The sequence below is a fragment of the Nicotiana sylvestris genome, chromosome 8 (assembly GCF_000393655.2).
Source record: "Nicotiana sylvestris chromosome 8, ASM39365v2, whole genome shotgun sequence".
NCBI classification, from domain to species: domain Eukaryota; kingdom Viridiplantae; phylum Streptophyta; class Magnoliopsida; order Solanales; family Solanaceae; genus Nicotiana; species Nicotiana sylvestris.
In genome coordinates, this window is record NC_091064.1 from 74,335,008 (window position 1) to 74,351,900 (window position 16,893).

General features: G+C 40.3%; 2 protein-coding genes across 2 annotated transcripts; one reads left to right on the plus strand and one right to left on the minus strand.

The window, feature by feature from the left end:
* The first annotated feature begins 212 nt into the window (after positions 1 to 212).
* LOC138875212 (uncharacterized) lies at positions 213 to 2,261 on the plus strand. The gene is made up of 4 exons (XM_070154036.1): positions 213 to 300; positions 1,159 to 1,502; positions 1,575 to 1,685; positions 1,794 to 2,261. Exons 1-4 carry the CDS (start codon positions 213 to 215, stop codon positions 2,259 to 2,261), a joined length of 1,011 nt encoding a protein of 336 aa, XP_070010137.1.
* Positions 2,262 to 6,632: 4,371 nt separating this feature from the next.
* LOC104219321 (microtubule-associated protein 70-2-like) lies at positions 6,633 to 13,723 on the minus strand. Its single transcript, XM_009769983.2, has 11 exons — positions 13,189 to 13,723; positions 13,020 to 13,105; positions 12,200 to 12,265; positions 11,953 to 12,123; positions 11,694 to 11,864; positions 11,246 to 11,401; positions 10,996 to 11,142; positions 10,795 to 10,866; positions 10,179 to 10,709; positions 9,911 to 10,098; positions 6,633 to 7,189 (listed from the first exon to the last, which is right to left on the minus strand). Exons 1-11 carry the CDS (start codon positions 13,427 to 13,429, stop codon positions 7,150 to 7,152), a joined length of 1,869 nt encoding a protein of 622 aa, XP_009768285.1. The 5' UTR covers positions 13,430 to 13,723; the 3' UTR covers positions 6,633 to 7,149.
* Between the last annotated feature and the right edge of the window lie 3,170 nt (positions 13,724 to 16,893).

Below are 16,893 nucleotides of genomic sequence, written 5' to 3' on the forward strand. Positions count from 1 at the left end.
TACCATGGCCAGGATTAATTGGCCCTCTGGGTAGGTGAGCAGCCACTGCTTTGCCACTATATATTCATTCACTTACTTCCTCAGTGGAGATTCTGCTATTTTGAGTAACCATTTTTTCCATAGAACTTGGTGCTTTGCGCTTGTTCTCTCATTGCTTTATCTCAAAAGTTCTGCCCAGATCTATATTCTCCTCCCCTTACTCTATCGTAGCCATGACTTCTACATCGATATCCGCCCATCATGGAAAGGGGAGTTCTGCTTCTGTTCTGCGTCTAGTCGGTAGTACACTGACGGTTCCTGGTGAGCGGGCCTCGAGGTTCTTTGTCTCGAGGAAAGATTTTACGTTGGAGAGACCTCCCAACGTTACATGGCATCGGGAGCATGCGTCGAGGTTCATCTCATCAGTAGGGGAGGAGCACCTCTAAATGATTAGAAAAGACTGTGGATGGGGAGAAGGAGTGGTGCTACAAGTACCTTCCTCTGAGGAGAGCATTATGACCTACGTCGAGGGGTTTTTGAGCGTGTATACGCACACTTTTATATTGGGTCCCCTCGACTGGGTCGTGCTTGAGTTCTATCGGAGATATCAAGTCACCTTGGCGCAAGTTCACTCATCCTTTCGGAAGATAGTACAGACGATAAGATACTTTGCAGAGAAGGTCGGGCTCGACTTTACCCTCAGTCATCTCATGAGGTTATATCGTCCACTACGTTATCGAGGTTTGATTACTCTGTAGCATCGATCTACCCAGTCTCCTACCATCGACGGTGAGGAGAACGATGACCGAGGATAGATGAGCCAATTTATTCGAGTTCGAACGATTGATATCATTCTTGGAGAGTTTCTGCCCTTTACTGAGAAATGGAGTTTCACACATAAGTGTCATACCTATATTTTTATCACTTTGTTTGGAGGCGGTCTCCGTAACGACATTTTTTTGCATAAATATTTTTTGTAGCAACTCCTTGGTTACAGAACGAGGTCCCGGATTTGGCCGAGTGGTCTCGTAAGCTTGTCGCTTGTTCGACCTATGATAAGCGTAGGTGGCGAGATCTGTCCAAGGGGAGATGGGAGACAAAGCATCACGGTCGGCACGTGGTGGCTTATTTCCCCAGAATGGTACTTTTCTTTTTAGCATAATAACTTAGTTGCCGCAGGTATTGGAGATTTTTCCCAGATGAGGCCATGTCCTCTGGGGGATGGGGAGAGACTGCTGACCTTGGGATCGAGGGTCGATGATAAACAAAATGAATCTCCGGGATGTGAGGAGGCTCGCAGTGGGGCGAGTCCTTCTCAGCGGATCAAGAGAGACGATTCGACCAATCGTCCGGTTTCAGAGGATTCCGTTCTCGAAAGAACATTCCCTGTTTCTACTGATGGCACTTCAAAGAGTGAGGAGCGCGTGGTGCCTTCTTCTTCTCCTAACAAAGGCACTTTGGGGGATACTAAGCCATTGAACATTGGCTCGGCTTTCGGTGAGGCTCAGCGGCTCGGTTTTATGGTAAGTTTTGTAGCCGGCATAGGACTATTCTGGTTTCACATTCTCTCTTTCTTATTGAATTTTCTTTCGCAGGCCTTTGACAGGCTCAAATCCGAGCTACTTCGTTATGAGGCTCGATTGCGGAGAACTTCGGATAGGGAGAAATCCCTTAACCTTCTTTGTGCGAAAAAAGAAAGCGAGCTAGTATCACTGCGGTGTGAGGCGGATTGAAGCTGGAGCCGTGAGAGCTACCTCGAGAGACAGGTATCTTGTATTTCATGTTGACGTATTCTCCTTCTTTCATTTTCGGAGGTTAGCATTTTGATATTTCAATTAGATAGCAAAACAGAGGAGCTAGAACGATCATGGGGCGAAGTTGGCAGGGTCAAACATGAGTTCGACGAGCTGCAAGCCCATGTAGATGCCCAAGTTGTGGCCAAGGAGAATGCTTTGGCTAAAGTTTCCACCCTGGAGATGCAAATCCAGACTACTCGTGCGAGTGATTCTGCACGGGCGAACATGATCGCAAGGCTCGAGTCTGAGCTTTCAAAGGCGAAAGCCGAGGTGGTGAATGCCCGGGCCGAGGCTGTGATGAGCAGTACTATGGTGGATCAGAGAGCGGCGGCCAATTTGAAAAGTGTTGCCACTGCTAGAGCTGAGCCAAGGAGAACTCTTGGTCGTGCGAGCAGCAGTAAGGAGTACACCAAGTGCAAATCTCGGAGGGAAACTCTCGAGGAAGTTCATGCCAGGGGTTTCGATCTTTCAGAAGAGATCGAGTAAGCCAAGGCGGAGGAGTATGATGCCAAGTTCCTTCTGTTTGATGCCAAAGATGGCGAGGACGGGGCCGTCAGGCCGTAGTCCCCAAGGGGGACGTCTATTTTCTTTCTTTGTCTTTGTATGTAGTGCTTTCACAGTACACTGTAAATGGATCTTGTATTTTATTACATGTATGTATAAGGAGGAAACCTCAAAATTTCTATACCTTTCGGGTTCCATTTTGTCAAGATTTCGGCCAGATCAGTCGACCTTTGAGTTGGTAGGAATCCTTAGATTCGTGATATGGCCTTGGGGCTCGTTAGGCTGGCCTGTAGGCTCTTATGCCTTAGGTCGAAGCGACCTTTTGTGTGTATGGCCCTAGGGCTCATTAGGCTGGCAACAATGGCTCTTACGCATTGCCCTTAGGCATATTTAGCTAACTATTTTGGGTTCAGTTTCCGAGTCAGGTTCCGACTCGGGCTCATTCGACCCTCAAGTTTTGTGCGGGCTGGAGACAATGGCTCTTACGCCTTGGGCCGATGTGGCCTTTTAGTGTGGGCTGGAGACAATGGATCTTACGCCTTTGCCCTAAGGCATATTTGGTTAACTATTTTGAGTCCAGTCTCCGAATCGGGTTACGACTCAAGCTCATTTTGACCCTCAAGTTTTTAGATTTCAGGCTAGTGATAGTGGCTCGTATGCTTTTGGTCGATGCGACCTTTTAGTGTGGGCTGGCGACAATGAGTCTTACGCCTTTGCCCTTAGGCATATTTGGTTAACTATTTTGAGTCCAGTCTCCGAATCGGGTTACAACTCAAGCTCATTTTGTCCCTCAAGTTTTTATATTTCAGGCTGGCGACAGTGGCTCTTACGCTTTTGGTCGGTGCAACTTTTATGTGTGTGGCCCTAAGGCTCATTAGGCTGGCGATAATGGCTCTTACGCGCTTGGTCGATGCGACCATTTATGTGAGCTTTATTTTTCCCTCGATAAGGATAAATGGTGTTTGCCTGACTCTTCGACGGCCTAATAAAACACCTCAATTGTGAGTCATTATATGGCGATGATCGAGCACCTCGGGAGGTTTTGGCTCGGAGGCTGAGTATCTCGAAGGCGATGTGTTGGACCTGACATGGTCGAAGCTTTTTTGCCTGTATCGAGGGTAGCCTATTTAACCGATTCTTTCCGAAGTAGATTCGGAGTAATTGAAGGCCTGTGATTTTGTAGCGATAGTCAGGCGTCCCCGAGTCGCGTTAGTTTGGCTGGTACGGCCGTATGATCGAAGTCATTTGTGTTTGGCCGGAGCCTTTGAGTCCCCAGTGAAGTAGTTTTGGCATCTAAATCAAGGGTATGCCTTTTGAGGGGTCTTACAAGTTCGATATATAGCCGAAACGTTGGGATCCGGTTTATGCCTTAAGTAAGGTCTTACAAGTTTTACATGTCGTTGAGGTCTTATAGTTTTGGATACTTGGTACAAGTATTGTTCATGCCTTGCTTGAGGTCTTACAGATATAGTTGCTGCCTTATGTAGGTCTTACGAGATCGACGGGGTCTTATAGCCTCGGGTTTTGATAATTCGATGGAGATGGCATTTGACGGCAGTCCCTGAGTCATCAAGGATTTGTTGACTCGGGAGCCATTATTTGCAAACTTTTTATTGCCTCGTCGACGGCTTACGATTTTAGAGATCCCGACCCTGAGGTCGTGCGTTTTTTGAGATTTTGACGCTAGTCCCCGAGTATTCAAGGTACTTTCGACATTGGAGATGTTTCACGATTTTCATATTGCCTCATCTTAGAGCTTATGATTTTGGAGTCCCGACCCAGAGGTCCTTTAGGTGTTGAATTGTTGACGCCAGTCCCCGAGTATTCGGGACATTTTCGGCGAAGAAATAGTTTTTGCGGAGGTGCCGAGCTTCTTTTGGAGTACGAGATGCTTTGACGAAAGATATTCTTCAATTATATGGTACAAGTGTACATGTTTTTTCCGTCGGGGGTTCGGCTATACAGACACGGCTCGTTTGACCATTTGGCTCGGTACATCGTTTTTCTATTGGGACCCCATTTGGTGTTTCTTATCTTTTCCGAGCGTATGACCTTTCGGGGGAATGCCCCTTAGTTTTCGGGGTCGATTGCGAAAGAAACCTTGAACACTTGTTGGATTTTCCTAAGGTAGCATATGGATGTTGCCTCATTAAAAACCTTGTCGGTAAAACCTTTCTTGGGATGAAACTCGGTCGAAGGAAAAGAGTGCAACGGATGCATTAAAACCTTAAGGTCAGCATGAAATATTATAAAATAAAAAGGAGATGGTTATACCTTAGTGGCGATGGAGCTTTCGATCCTTGGTATTCGTTTGGAGGACACGGTACGGTCCTTTATTTGGATGCGGCCGAGGGCGCATCTCGTGGTTGTTGTCTTAGATGATCATGTCGATGACGTATTGCGGCTCGTTAGCCTTGTCTCTTTTGGTTGTTTCCCTTTCTTGAGACCGATTTTTGGCTTTGTTGCTGAGGAATTCCCGAAGATGGCCATTGTCGAGTAATCGGGCCACTTCCTCCCGGAGTTGCCGATAATCTTTGGTCCTGTGCCCGTGCGTGTTGTGAAATTCGCATACCAAATTATAGTTCCTTTGTGAAGGATCCGATTGCACAGGTCTTGGCCATCTGGCGTTTGTGATTCTGCTGATGGCGAACACGATATCTGATACATCGACATTGAAGTTGTATTCTAATAAGCGAGGTGCCTCCATTGGCCCCACATTCCTATCGAACCTTACTCTATTGTTGAGTCCCCGAGGATTGTGTCCTCGGTCTATCCTTCGATCGTTACGAGGTGGATTGCGCCTTAGGCGTTCCTCTTGTCTTTGGTGTACGGTTGATATCTTTATTTGCTTGGCTTTGGCTCATTTGCCAAGAGCCTACTTAAGTATACTGAGCCTGAGGGGGCTCCTAGCTGGTCGTCCTCGACCCTGATTTTTGACTGGTATCAATTGTGGACGTCCGACCAAGTCACTGTGGGATATTCGACCAGATTCTCTTTCAGCTGCTTTGAAGCCACCGAGCTTCGTTCATTCAGACCTTGAGTGAAGCCCCGCACCGCCCAGTCGTCAGAGACTGGTGGTAGTTCCATTCGTTCTGTTTGGAAGCGAGATCCGAACTCTTGCAGCATTTCGTTCTCCCTCTGCTTGATCTTGAACACGTCAGACTTCCTCGTTGCTACTTTGATGGCACCGGCATGTGCCTTTATGAAGGAGTCTGCTAGCATGGAAAATGAGTCTATGGAGTTGGGAGTTAGGTTGTGATACCACATCATGGCCCCCTTCGAGAGTGTTCCCCGAATTTCTTCAATAAGACGGACTCGATCTCGTCATCCTTTATGTCGTTGCCCTTCACTGTGAAAGTGTAAGCAGTAACGTGATCGTTGGGGTCTGAGGTCCCGTTGTATTTTGGTAGTTCTGGCATTCTGAAATTCTTTGGAATGGGTTTCGAAGCCGCTTCCTCAAGGAACGGCCTTTGCACGAATTTCTTCGAATCCATACCTTTCAGGACCGGGGGTGCGCCCGGAATTTGGTCGACTCCAGCATAATATACTGGCGTATTTTCCGGATTTTGAACAGTGTTTTCGCTCAGATTTATCTTTACATGAAAAGTGGCTAAATTTCGATTACTTTTGAAACTGGGCTATTTTTGAACGACCGGTTGTAAATCTGACTATTTTTTAATTTCTCCCAAAAAAGTGACCTCAAGTCCTCAGCCCCATGACTACTTTGCTTAGCTTTTTTTTTTTGAAATAAATTAGTATAGTGTAGGAGCCAAATCTTAACTTAGACTCAAGGAATTCACAAAGCACGTGAAGAAAGCATGAATCAACTGACACAACCGCAAAGGTGAAGTTGCCACCATTACTAGTAGGCTTTCATTTTGACCACACAACTATAACCCATATTCTTCCCTGACACAAGGATATGCTTTCACCTCACCTCCCCAGTCCTATGTTTCTCAACAAGAAATTTCCATGCTTTCATTATAGAAAAATATTCACTCAATATTCCAGCTTGCCTTAGAGCTACTGTCACCTAAATATCCTACTTACAACACATGTAAAGAAAGCTAATTGATCAAAAGCTTTGTCGGAGGAAAACAAAAGAGCAAATGGTAACTGTGCTGAAAATAATGGCGTTAAAGATAGCACCATAATGCTTATCCAAGTACGGGTTTTTTCTATTGATGATTCAATCTAATGGCAATCCAGTATCAAAAGCTGGTTAACTTACATATCCCTAGCTGCTCAGAGGATGGACAAGTTTTCTTACTAAATGATGAAACAATTCATGTGCATTAAGCTTAGAACTCTACGGCCACGAATTACTTAACTTGAACTGAATAGCTGGGTACATAAAAACAAGAAACATGCTCCAGAGGGGCATAATATTCTCATCTTTATCTGATTGCAAGAATATTGACAAACCTTAACGAATAACATACCACACTAGAGCTGCAGATTACAAATATAGACTACAAACAAGATGAAAAAAAATTGTAGAGCAAAGTAAATGCCAATAAGCTACCTATACAAACACAAAGCTAACTGCCACTCAAATTTACTGCCAAAAGGTTAGCTCAAATTTGATATCTTGAGATTCTTTTCCTGCTGATCTGTAAGCAGGCAGGGACCATAGTCTAAGTCAGAAGCACAGCAAGATTCATTGGCTATTCCCCGCGTTTGGAGAGATGCCTTTTTTGCCCCAACCAGAGAGCAGGCAGATCAGTCATTCTTTCATTGGCATGCTTGTTACAATTTTACAAACAACCATTAGAGGTGTAAAAATAGGGGATTTGTAAAGTAGACAAGGAGCTCAGGAGGTCTACATGGAGTAGCTTCTCAAGGCAGTATATGGGTTTTTCCTTGTATGTTATTGTGTGCTACGTGTTAACCCACTCCGTGCCACAGTCCTGCAGAAAAATAAGTTATTATTTGAAGTTAAGAATACATAACATCAGAAAAATAAAAAAATGTGTAAGTAACAATTTCATATTATGCAGTATTATATTCTAGCAAGGATGAATGAGCTGTAATTGGAGAAAATTCAAACTGTTAGCAGCTTAACCAAATCAAAATTTTCGGTAGTAAAGGAAGGCACAATTAGCTCCATGCTACTAGGAAACCATGGCAACTTTCCTTGTGGTTGCACCTAATGATCCAGAAGCCTAATGTTTTAGCTAGCCGAACAGCAACAAGAGTACCATAAGCTGTCATGAATCAGAACTGCCTTAGGATAAACTACTTATCCTTTGAACTTCCACCTGAATTTAACTTCAGCAGCAGAAACACTCTGAAAAATAATTCAGAACTTCTACCTGTGTTTAACTTTAGAAGCAGAAATCCTCCGTATTAACTATTTTTCAAGGCAAGAAAGTTATGTTCAAAGCTTTTGTGAGGTACAACACTTGTATTTGGAAAGCAGAATCTCTGAGTATGCTATCCAGAGAGCTCTTTCAGAATATCAGATGAAAGAAGATAGAAAAGTTGGTGGGTTCTTTGATGCAATAACCCCACACCATGGAGTTTCACTAAGCTGATGTTGTCCATTTTTAGGAGCAACCTTCTTAAGCTGCTGAGGCAGCTTCTCCAGAGACAGTGTCTCCTCAATAATTTCAAAATATTGGCCTCTGGTTTTAGGTAAAATTTAGGTAAATGTACCAAGTCCTTTAGGGTCATCGGGCATAATTGGATAACTTCTTTGGCTTTATTGAGGGACTCCAATCGAGAAAGCCCTATAGTCGACCTACTTCCATCTTAAAGGCTAAAGCATTGAAGAAAGGAAGCAGCTTTGCCAGAGCCACTGATGCCAACCAACTCGACAAAGACATCTCTTTTCAACTAACATTAAACTTTGCGTGCCCCTGGAGCACTATAAGTTTGTGACAGGTTTTTGCTACTATTAAATTTTATGTCAGAGCAGTAGTATAACAAATTTCTCACAGCTTCAAACACACGTGTCAAAGAGAGCCCAACTTAAGAGGACCTAACTCCTAGCTGTGCCCCCACCCCCCACCCCCACACCTCACCCCCAAACAAAAAAAACCTCCCATCTCTTTCTCTCAACATTCACTCAGCTAGAAGCATAGGAGAACAGAATTAGAGGAGAGCCCAGGTAGGTGAAAATTTTGGTCATAATAAACAAACGACGTATAAACCACGTAGTGAAGAGATTCTGGTACATCGACAAAGTAATGACTGAAAGTCAACTACCATTCAACAGAACCAAAAAGAAAGGAATCTCTTCTGTGATTAAAATGTTTTTCTTTATGCAAGTGCAGATTTCCAGAAAAACGAAGTTTATAAGAATGCATTAGGCACACCACCGCATATTATAGATGATGACCCAAACACCTCTGCGGACTCAGACTGACCACCTATATCCCTCTCGTCTTTTTTTTTAATAAGAAACAGGCTTCATAATATAGATTATCCCTCTCGTCTTTCAATAACAAACAAGTCACATACTTAGAACCCTAGCATACATTTCAAACAGACTACCAGAACACTAAGGGACAGTTACACCTTTTTCTTAATAACCATGATGCCTAGGCCAGCTTGCGCGCACCTAGACTAGTTCCATGAGGCACCTGCTACCTCCCACCAGCACAAGTACATAATAACTCAGCCCACCAAGGCTTGATCAACCCTCTTCATTGACACCCTTGGGTGTCTAAGGATTGTTACATCTATACATGTCTCGCTGGAAAAATAGAAATATTTCATCTCTATCAAGGCTGAGCAAAGAATGATGTAATTATGTCAGTAACCTTCCCTCTTGTCTTTTTTTAAATAAGAAAGAGGCTTCACAATATAGTTTATCCCTCTCGTCTTTCAATAACAAACAAGGTCACATACTTAGAACCCTAGTATACACTTCAAACAGACTACCAGAACACTATGGGATAGTTACACCTTTTTATTTAATAACCATGGTGCCCAGGCCAGCTTACGCGCACCTAGACTAATTCCATGGGGTACCTGCTACTTCCCACCAGCACAGGTACCAAATAACTCTGTCCACCAAGGCTTGGTAAACCTACTTCATTGACATCCTTGGGTGTCTAAGGATTGTTACATCTATACATGTCTCACTTGAAAAATAGAAATATTTCATCTCTATCAAGGTGAGCAAAGAATGATGTAATTCTGTCAGTAACCTTCACGGACACATACAAGTCGTAATGCCCCCCCCCCCCCCAAATGTATATTGATAGGTTAAAGGTATAGTTAAATCTTGCTGATATTCAAATGACAAGTTTGAACATTGCCAAATTATCACAAGGGCTATGTGAACTGCTTGCAACAAATATGTTAAAACCATATCCAATTTGCATCACTTACTAAACTTCAACTGTGGTGAAAACAAGCAGTACATCTAGAAAGCGGACATATTCTGGAGGCTACATGCATACAAGTGCACAACGTTTCCCATCATCTCAAAGCATGTAAAAAGGGCGAAAAGAATATTTCTTGTTTCTTTTCTTGAATCAAACAATATTAGTTAAATAGGCCACAAATCAACATCATAGATCACAAATACATGTGTCTGGATCGAACCAGAAAAACTTATATGTCACAGTACATAATTGGATTAACCAAGTATTGCTATGAAACCAATATTGAAGACATACCTTCCAGGAAGCAGCTGAGAACTGTTCACAGGACCCTTAGAATTTCCGAATCTTTTTGCCCTATTTTCTTGTTCTTTCTCAACACGCATAGCAGCCACCTCTTTCTCCATGGCAGCAACCTCCCTTCTCATCTTTTTGGCCTCAACCTCCATGGCTTTTGTTAAAGTCTCTACTTTCTTAGCTAACATCTGATCCCAAGAAAGCAAAATAAGCGCAAACATCAGAGCGAAGGAAGCCATAACTTTGCTGAGAAAGCAATCAGCCTAACCTCAATGGCGTCGTCCTTGTCTTTAAGACTTTGATCTTTTTCATGACCAGCCTTCCTCAAAGAAACTACTTCTTTTTGCAGTAAGTCATATAGTAGTCCAGGAACAGTATCTTCTGGTTCACTTACTGGTAGGCTAGTGGGTTTTTCATCCTGATTTGCTTTCCAAGAAGTACTCTCAGTCTCACTGTCCTTAGCTCCATCAACAGACTTGCTGCTGTTGAAATTTGGACCTGTTACATTCAGAAGTTTTTTACCCCTGTCCAATGATCTTGAGCCACCATCAAATGACTTTGAGGTCCCTTTCGCATGCTTCAAAACAGTACTGGATACAGAAGATCTCAGCTGAAATGATGGAGATCTCTTCGGTAAGAAGCCATTAGAGGTCAATTTGGAGATACTTTCAGCTCCACTGAGTGACTGCCGACGTGAAGGACCATTGCTTGAGCTTCTACCGTCTGGTGTACTGCGAGCGCCACTGCTAGATGATCTCAATGTCTCTTCCAAGACCTTGAGCCTCAACTGATATTTCTCCTGAGTAAGAGATAGAAGTTAGGAAACTATGAAAATAACATCAAAAATCATGTTCAGGTGCCCCTTCTATTGGATAAAATATTACTTTTAACATGGCTTCTGACTTTGCAGTTCTTTCAGTGATTGCAAGCTTGTCACGTAATTGTTGCATCTCACCCTGCAGTACATGACTTAGGGCTTAAATGACAAATATGAGCTTATTAAACCACATGAGCATAATGTAGTAAGTTCTATTAGGCCAGGATCCCCTATCTTATAAATTGCAAGCCATTGAAAACTATCATACCTGCAAAACCCTCCTCTCTTCAAGCCACTGTTTCACTGGCATTACTTTATCATTGGCATCTTTCCATTCATTAGCAACCACAGTTGCTACCCTGTTAGCTGTTACCTTGGCACGTGCTAGCTCGCGATCAAGAGTTTTTCTTTCTTCCTGGAAAATAGATTAGCAGATGTATTCCAACCTTTAGGATTCTCGACATATTAACTACCAAAAGTCTTTTTTATACAAAAATATTCTATCTAGGATAGTTTACATTCATTTCTTGAACTTTACGTTGGTAATCCCGGACAGCATTAGCAGCTGCCCCACCAGCCAGAACAGCCTCCTCAAGTTCGCGTACACTTTGGGTAAGTTTTTCAACCTCTGCAACCTTTTGGCGATGCATTCTGTCTAAGATTTTATTTTCTTCCTGATATATATTATTGAAACAGAATAAGCGGAAATAGAATGCAACTAAATCACTAAGGTGGCGTTTGTGTCAGAAAGGGTGGCAACATTTTTCCTGAATTTGTTTTCCAATTTTTGAAAAAGAATTTTTAAACCAAATACCATTAGAGAGTCTAATAGAGTTTGGGTAAAGAGAATTTTCCCAAAGAGAAACAAATATTTCCTGAAGAAATTGAATAATCTTTTGATACAAATGCCACCTAAATGCTCCAATGTTTTAAGCAGCAGAACCAACAGTCATATCATCAACATACCTGGCATATCTCTATCTGTTTCATCAGCTCTTGATTCTTATTCTGAAGGTCATCTACCATAGAAGCCTTTGCTAATGCTGACTGCACAGTTCTCTCTGCATCAAGTAAAGCTGCCTCTTTTGACTTGGTAAGACGGTCCAACGCTTTATTATCATCTTGTAGTTTCGCAATCTGGAAAAAGATAAAGTAAAGAGTAAGAAAGCATACTCATATGAGAGTGAGATTTACCGTCATTTTCAGATGAAATGTAGGCAGACACCTCTTGACGAGCAAGTTTGAGTTCAGCCTCCAAAGGCGCAAGGATGGCCTCAATTGGGGGCATATCATCATCCTTTTGAGCGGCATGGACCCTTCGAAGGGTGGCTTCTGCTGCAAATTGAGCTGCCATGGATGCTTTCTTCTCATCGTTGATTTTCTTGATTTCAAGATTCTGTAAAGCAGAAGTAAAGTTATAAAAGTTTACCCAAAAAGAAAGAATCTATAATAAGAAGATTTTGAGTTTGTACCTTGCTTTCTAGAAGTGATTCTGTCAATTTGAGCTTCTCATAGACCCTTGACAACTCGTCAGTGAGCTGAATTATAAATCATAGAACAATGGAAACTTCTATATGAGCTTTTGTCCTTAAATGCCAGGAGAAGAATAACAGTCACTACAGCAAAAAATAATCAGATATTTTATGCAAAAATAGAGCTAAAAGACTGTTGCCAAATCACAAATGCAATCATAATCCAGATATGCCCATCTTCAACGAGTAGATAGCACTTTTTCAATGAGCCATGACATTCTTATTTTCAGATACACCCCCCCCCCAAACCCACACACACAAAGTAAGCAAGTACCAAAGAGCATTTTTATGCAGCTTCCAAGAGATATGGGAGATCTAGGAGTAGGATATTCTTAATTAATTCAAAAGATGAAACAGAATGGATCACGTTTCTCAATTCTTCAAATAGAAATAACAAAGAATACAGATAAATAACAGCAAATCTCATTCAAACAAGATTAAATTTATACAAGAAAAGTATCTGCTGGATTTTAAGGGATCACACACATCAACAAAATGTGACAATTGAAATTCTACATTTAAACTTTTAACAGTTGTGGAACAAAACAAAACATATACAGTATATCCTACAATTTCCTTTCACAAATATCCATTATCTTTTGGTTTCACAACCAATGCATTACCCTCCTAGTTGCTTGCATCCAGTCTGAAATTCAGTTTATTAGCAATTAACACTGCTAAAAGAGTGTCCTACTTCTACCCCGAAAGAAATACTTGCATAACTAAATTAGCCAAACTATATCAACTGTGCTAAGAGTACCTCTTCAACAGCCTTTTCTCGTAGACGTTCGGACAACCTTAACGCCTTGATCTCAACTTGAGCTTCTGACAGTTCCCGGTCCTTATCTGCCGAAAATGACACCATTAGTACGATTCAGTCAACAATCCAGAACAGTTAAAACACCCAAATCGGAGTTGGATCCACAAACCTCTGACTTCATTCTCCAGTCGATTTAGCTCCAACTTGACCGGATCCGAGCCGTGGAGCAGGTTCATGAACTCATCGGCGTCTAGGCTCGGCCTCACCGCCGACGTCCTTCTCCGCGAAGAACCTTTGCCTCCTTCCTTGAAGGATGCCGACACTGTCAACGGCGTCGGCGTAACGGCAACTTCACTCGGTCTCACATTGCTCACCTCCGGCGTCTCCATATCGCCGGAAACTTCCGCCATCTCCGATCTGTTGACTTATTCCCCTATCTCACATCAAATGCATACAGTGAAAGATATACTAAAGTGGAGTAGTGCTTACTTGAAGAAAAGTAGTGTATGTAATGTGAGAAAGCTTTTTGGTGGTCTCTCTCTCTCTCTCTCTTCAGGTGTTTAAGCTTAAAATTAGAGTGCTGTGCAGATGGGTATGCTGTGTGGCTTATGGGGTTTGTTTCTCTACAAATTTGTACTATTTATATCTCCTTGATTGAGATTGAAAGAGAAGAAGAAGACTGTTATTGTGACTAGTGTGAGTGTGTTTAGCTGTATGATCTGACCATATTTTAATACTCATATTATTATAGTATTATTTGTTACTTCCACCTTGACACAGTTTTGACACATTATTTTACCATGCTGCCCTTCCTTACATGTCACTTTTTCTTTCCATCGTTTTCATTTTACGAGAATATAATACTATATTATAATCATCATATCATGCTTATAATATGAAGACCAAACTAGAAATTTAAAAGATTGAAATAACCCTATAAAACTAGATGAATATAATATCCTTCAACATGATAATATTTCAAATACAATTTTGTACAAAAAATGTAAATATAAATACTAATAAAATTAATAAAAAAGAAAATATTTAATTGAAATAAAGATAAGCATACAATTGGCAGCCCTTTGACTTTCACCACTAATTAGTAACCTCCTATTTAATATTAAACAATAGTTACTGAATGTTGTTAATTGAAAATCCTAAGTTCTAGAATTTCTTGGGAATTCTAAGCATCACTAACCTTTGAATTGTTTCTAATTCAATATATTTAGAACACAACCCAAAGAATAAGGTGTCAATAGTATTATTTTTATTCTCTTAAATAAATGGTTAAATGATTCATCCGTTATAGAAATCGAAAAGTCATATTTGTCATCTCATTATTGTGATGTTGTTTCCTATATTGCTAATGACATTATAACATTATTCATCCTTGTGTGGCTAGACAATGTCAAAGCATTCTACAAGCAAACTTTCAAGCATTTTGCTTATACCATGTGTAATGGTTTCTCTACTATAGTAGGAATTAATTGGTTCATGTAACGTTTTCATCTTCTTTTTTCTTTTTTCTTTATTTGGTGCATAATTTTTGGATTGCATATGTAAAAGTTTCTGAGTCTATATTAATTCGGGTCACTCAAAATTGTTGTAGCAATTATTGTAGTATGTGTTCATTGAGTGTTAATTTTAATTTTTTTTTTTATTTGGTTCTCAATTTCTATGTATGTATTCATACTGACATTTTGGAATGAAAGCTAAACTGATGATGTTTCACATATGGCTATGTGAGCAAGATTTTGCTCTCAATTATTAGTCAGAATTGTATTTCCAATAGAAGTTATATTCTAGCGAAACATGTTGCTTTTTAAGGGGCTATAATAGGAGCTTCTCTATCAAAAACCAACAAAGAAGGAAGAGTGAGACATTTTAAACAAAATACAACATTTTCTATCAGAAAATGAATGATAGGTGTGTAATTTCTTTCTAACATAATTTTCAATGCATTTTTTTTTTTTTTGCATTAGATAAAATTCATGGTTAAATAATTTGTAAACATATTTTATCACATGAACAACTATGTATATAATATAAAAGGGATATTTATGTCTGTTGTAAGAGTTATGGTAATAATAAAGTGAACTGAGATAATAAGATAAAACATATACTAACATTACATATTCGTATCTCATAAAATAAAACTAATATAGTTATACATAAATAATCAGTATTGTAGTGGTAACTTTTTGTACAGTTTAATTTATAATTTTGTTTCAAACAAAAGCTATTATATACAATATACTTGTAATCACAATTATTTTGATTTTGTAAAAATTGATATGGACTACACGTGTAATGCACGTGTTCAGAGACTAGTATTATTAATAAGGAGAAAGAAAATACTACGTAAGAACGAAGTGAAGTTATTATTCCATATTTTAGATCTGGATCATCATAAAAATAAGTCCACTGTAATTTATTAAATGGTTTAAATTTATATTTGGATGTATTAACTAAAGAAAGGAGCACGTAACCCAATAAAATACGGGTACTTTGTTACACACCATGTTTTTGTACGTAAAAGTACGTCGTAAGTCAATTGATGTAAACTCGAAAATGAGATCATCTTTGAAAGTATAAAAAGTAAGTAAATCATGTTACCTTGGAGATTACAAATATTTAAGATCATGATCAGGTCAGCAATTTGGGAATGTTATAAGCCGTACTTTTAGGGTGAGACTAGGGTTCTTAACATGATAAGAAGGCGATATTATGAGGTATTTTAGTCGTATGATAGTCATGTGTTAAGTTTTGAAGTCAAGCGAGTTGTTAAACAAAAAGCGTCACAAGTCACGTTTAAGAATTTTACTAAATTTTGGGTCTAATGTCACTAAATTTTTCTCCCAATATACTTGGATTTACGGGGTGATCCACCCACCAAATTTAAGGTCTACGAGTCTAGTTTTCAACGCATTAAATTGTTCGTCGCTAGGACGTCGGAATATAGAGATATTCGTATTTTTTGCAAGACTTCACAAGCAGCTCCCTTTGGGACCCACAAAGTCGGTGGAGGCTTATCTTGTTATATAAAGTGGTGGACTTCATCTCCAGATCTCACTTTCGACCAAACCAGACCTCCAAGTACCTCAAAACTCTCTCTAAGCATATCTGATAAAATATAAGGGTTCACCAAACTCAATAGAAAACTAGGTTCTCTATCAGATTCAATCAGTACATACACATAGCAGTAATTAAATGTCAAGAGGAATTTTACGCGGAAAATTTCCAGCTCAACGGGATTAAAAATCACAACCTAACCTTGTAGGATTTCAACTTCACTACTGAGCATCTTTTAGATTGCAACCTAAGTAACCTAGGAATAAACCTTTTAATCTCTCACTAACTTGTAACACACATATTACAAGCCACTTTATAATAACTCTATTACAAAGACGTTACAACATGACTAACTCTAGACAAGACTCAAACACACTGGTTTAATGTTTACAAAAGGGTTCCTATAGAATGCTTCTAAACAAGCTAGATAGGAATTACAATTGAAGAACTATTACAAAGTTACAACTCAACTAAGGATATAAAATGACTCGATGTGGGAACTGGTCCGTAGTTGCTTTGTTCTTTGTTCATGAAGCACTTGAAACTTACTTGCTGAATGGTCACGTAAGTGAGTTTGTCAAATATTCAAGTAAATGTATTTTACCTCCCTTGATTTTATATATACATGTGTGACATCACTTACAATGATGTAAGCAGCTAAAAAGTCTTCCCTGGAAAGTTGACTGTTGCACTATTCAAGCATTGTAGCGTCTGCAGGCAGCAACTTTCCAGCTAGAGAGTTGACTCTGTACAGTCTCCTCGGAAACTGGTAGGGACATGTTCCCTCAGCTGTTCCTTTTAC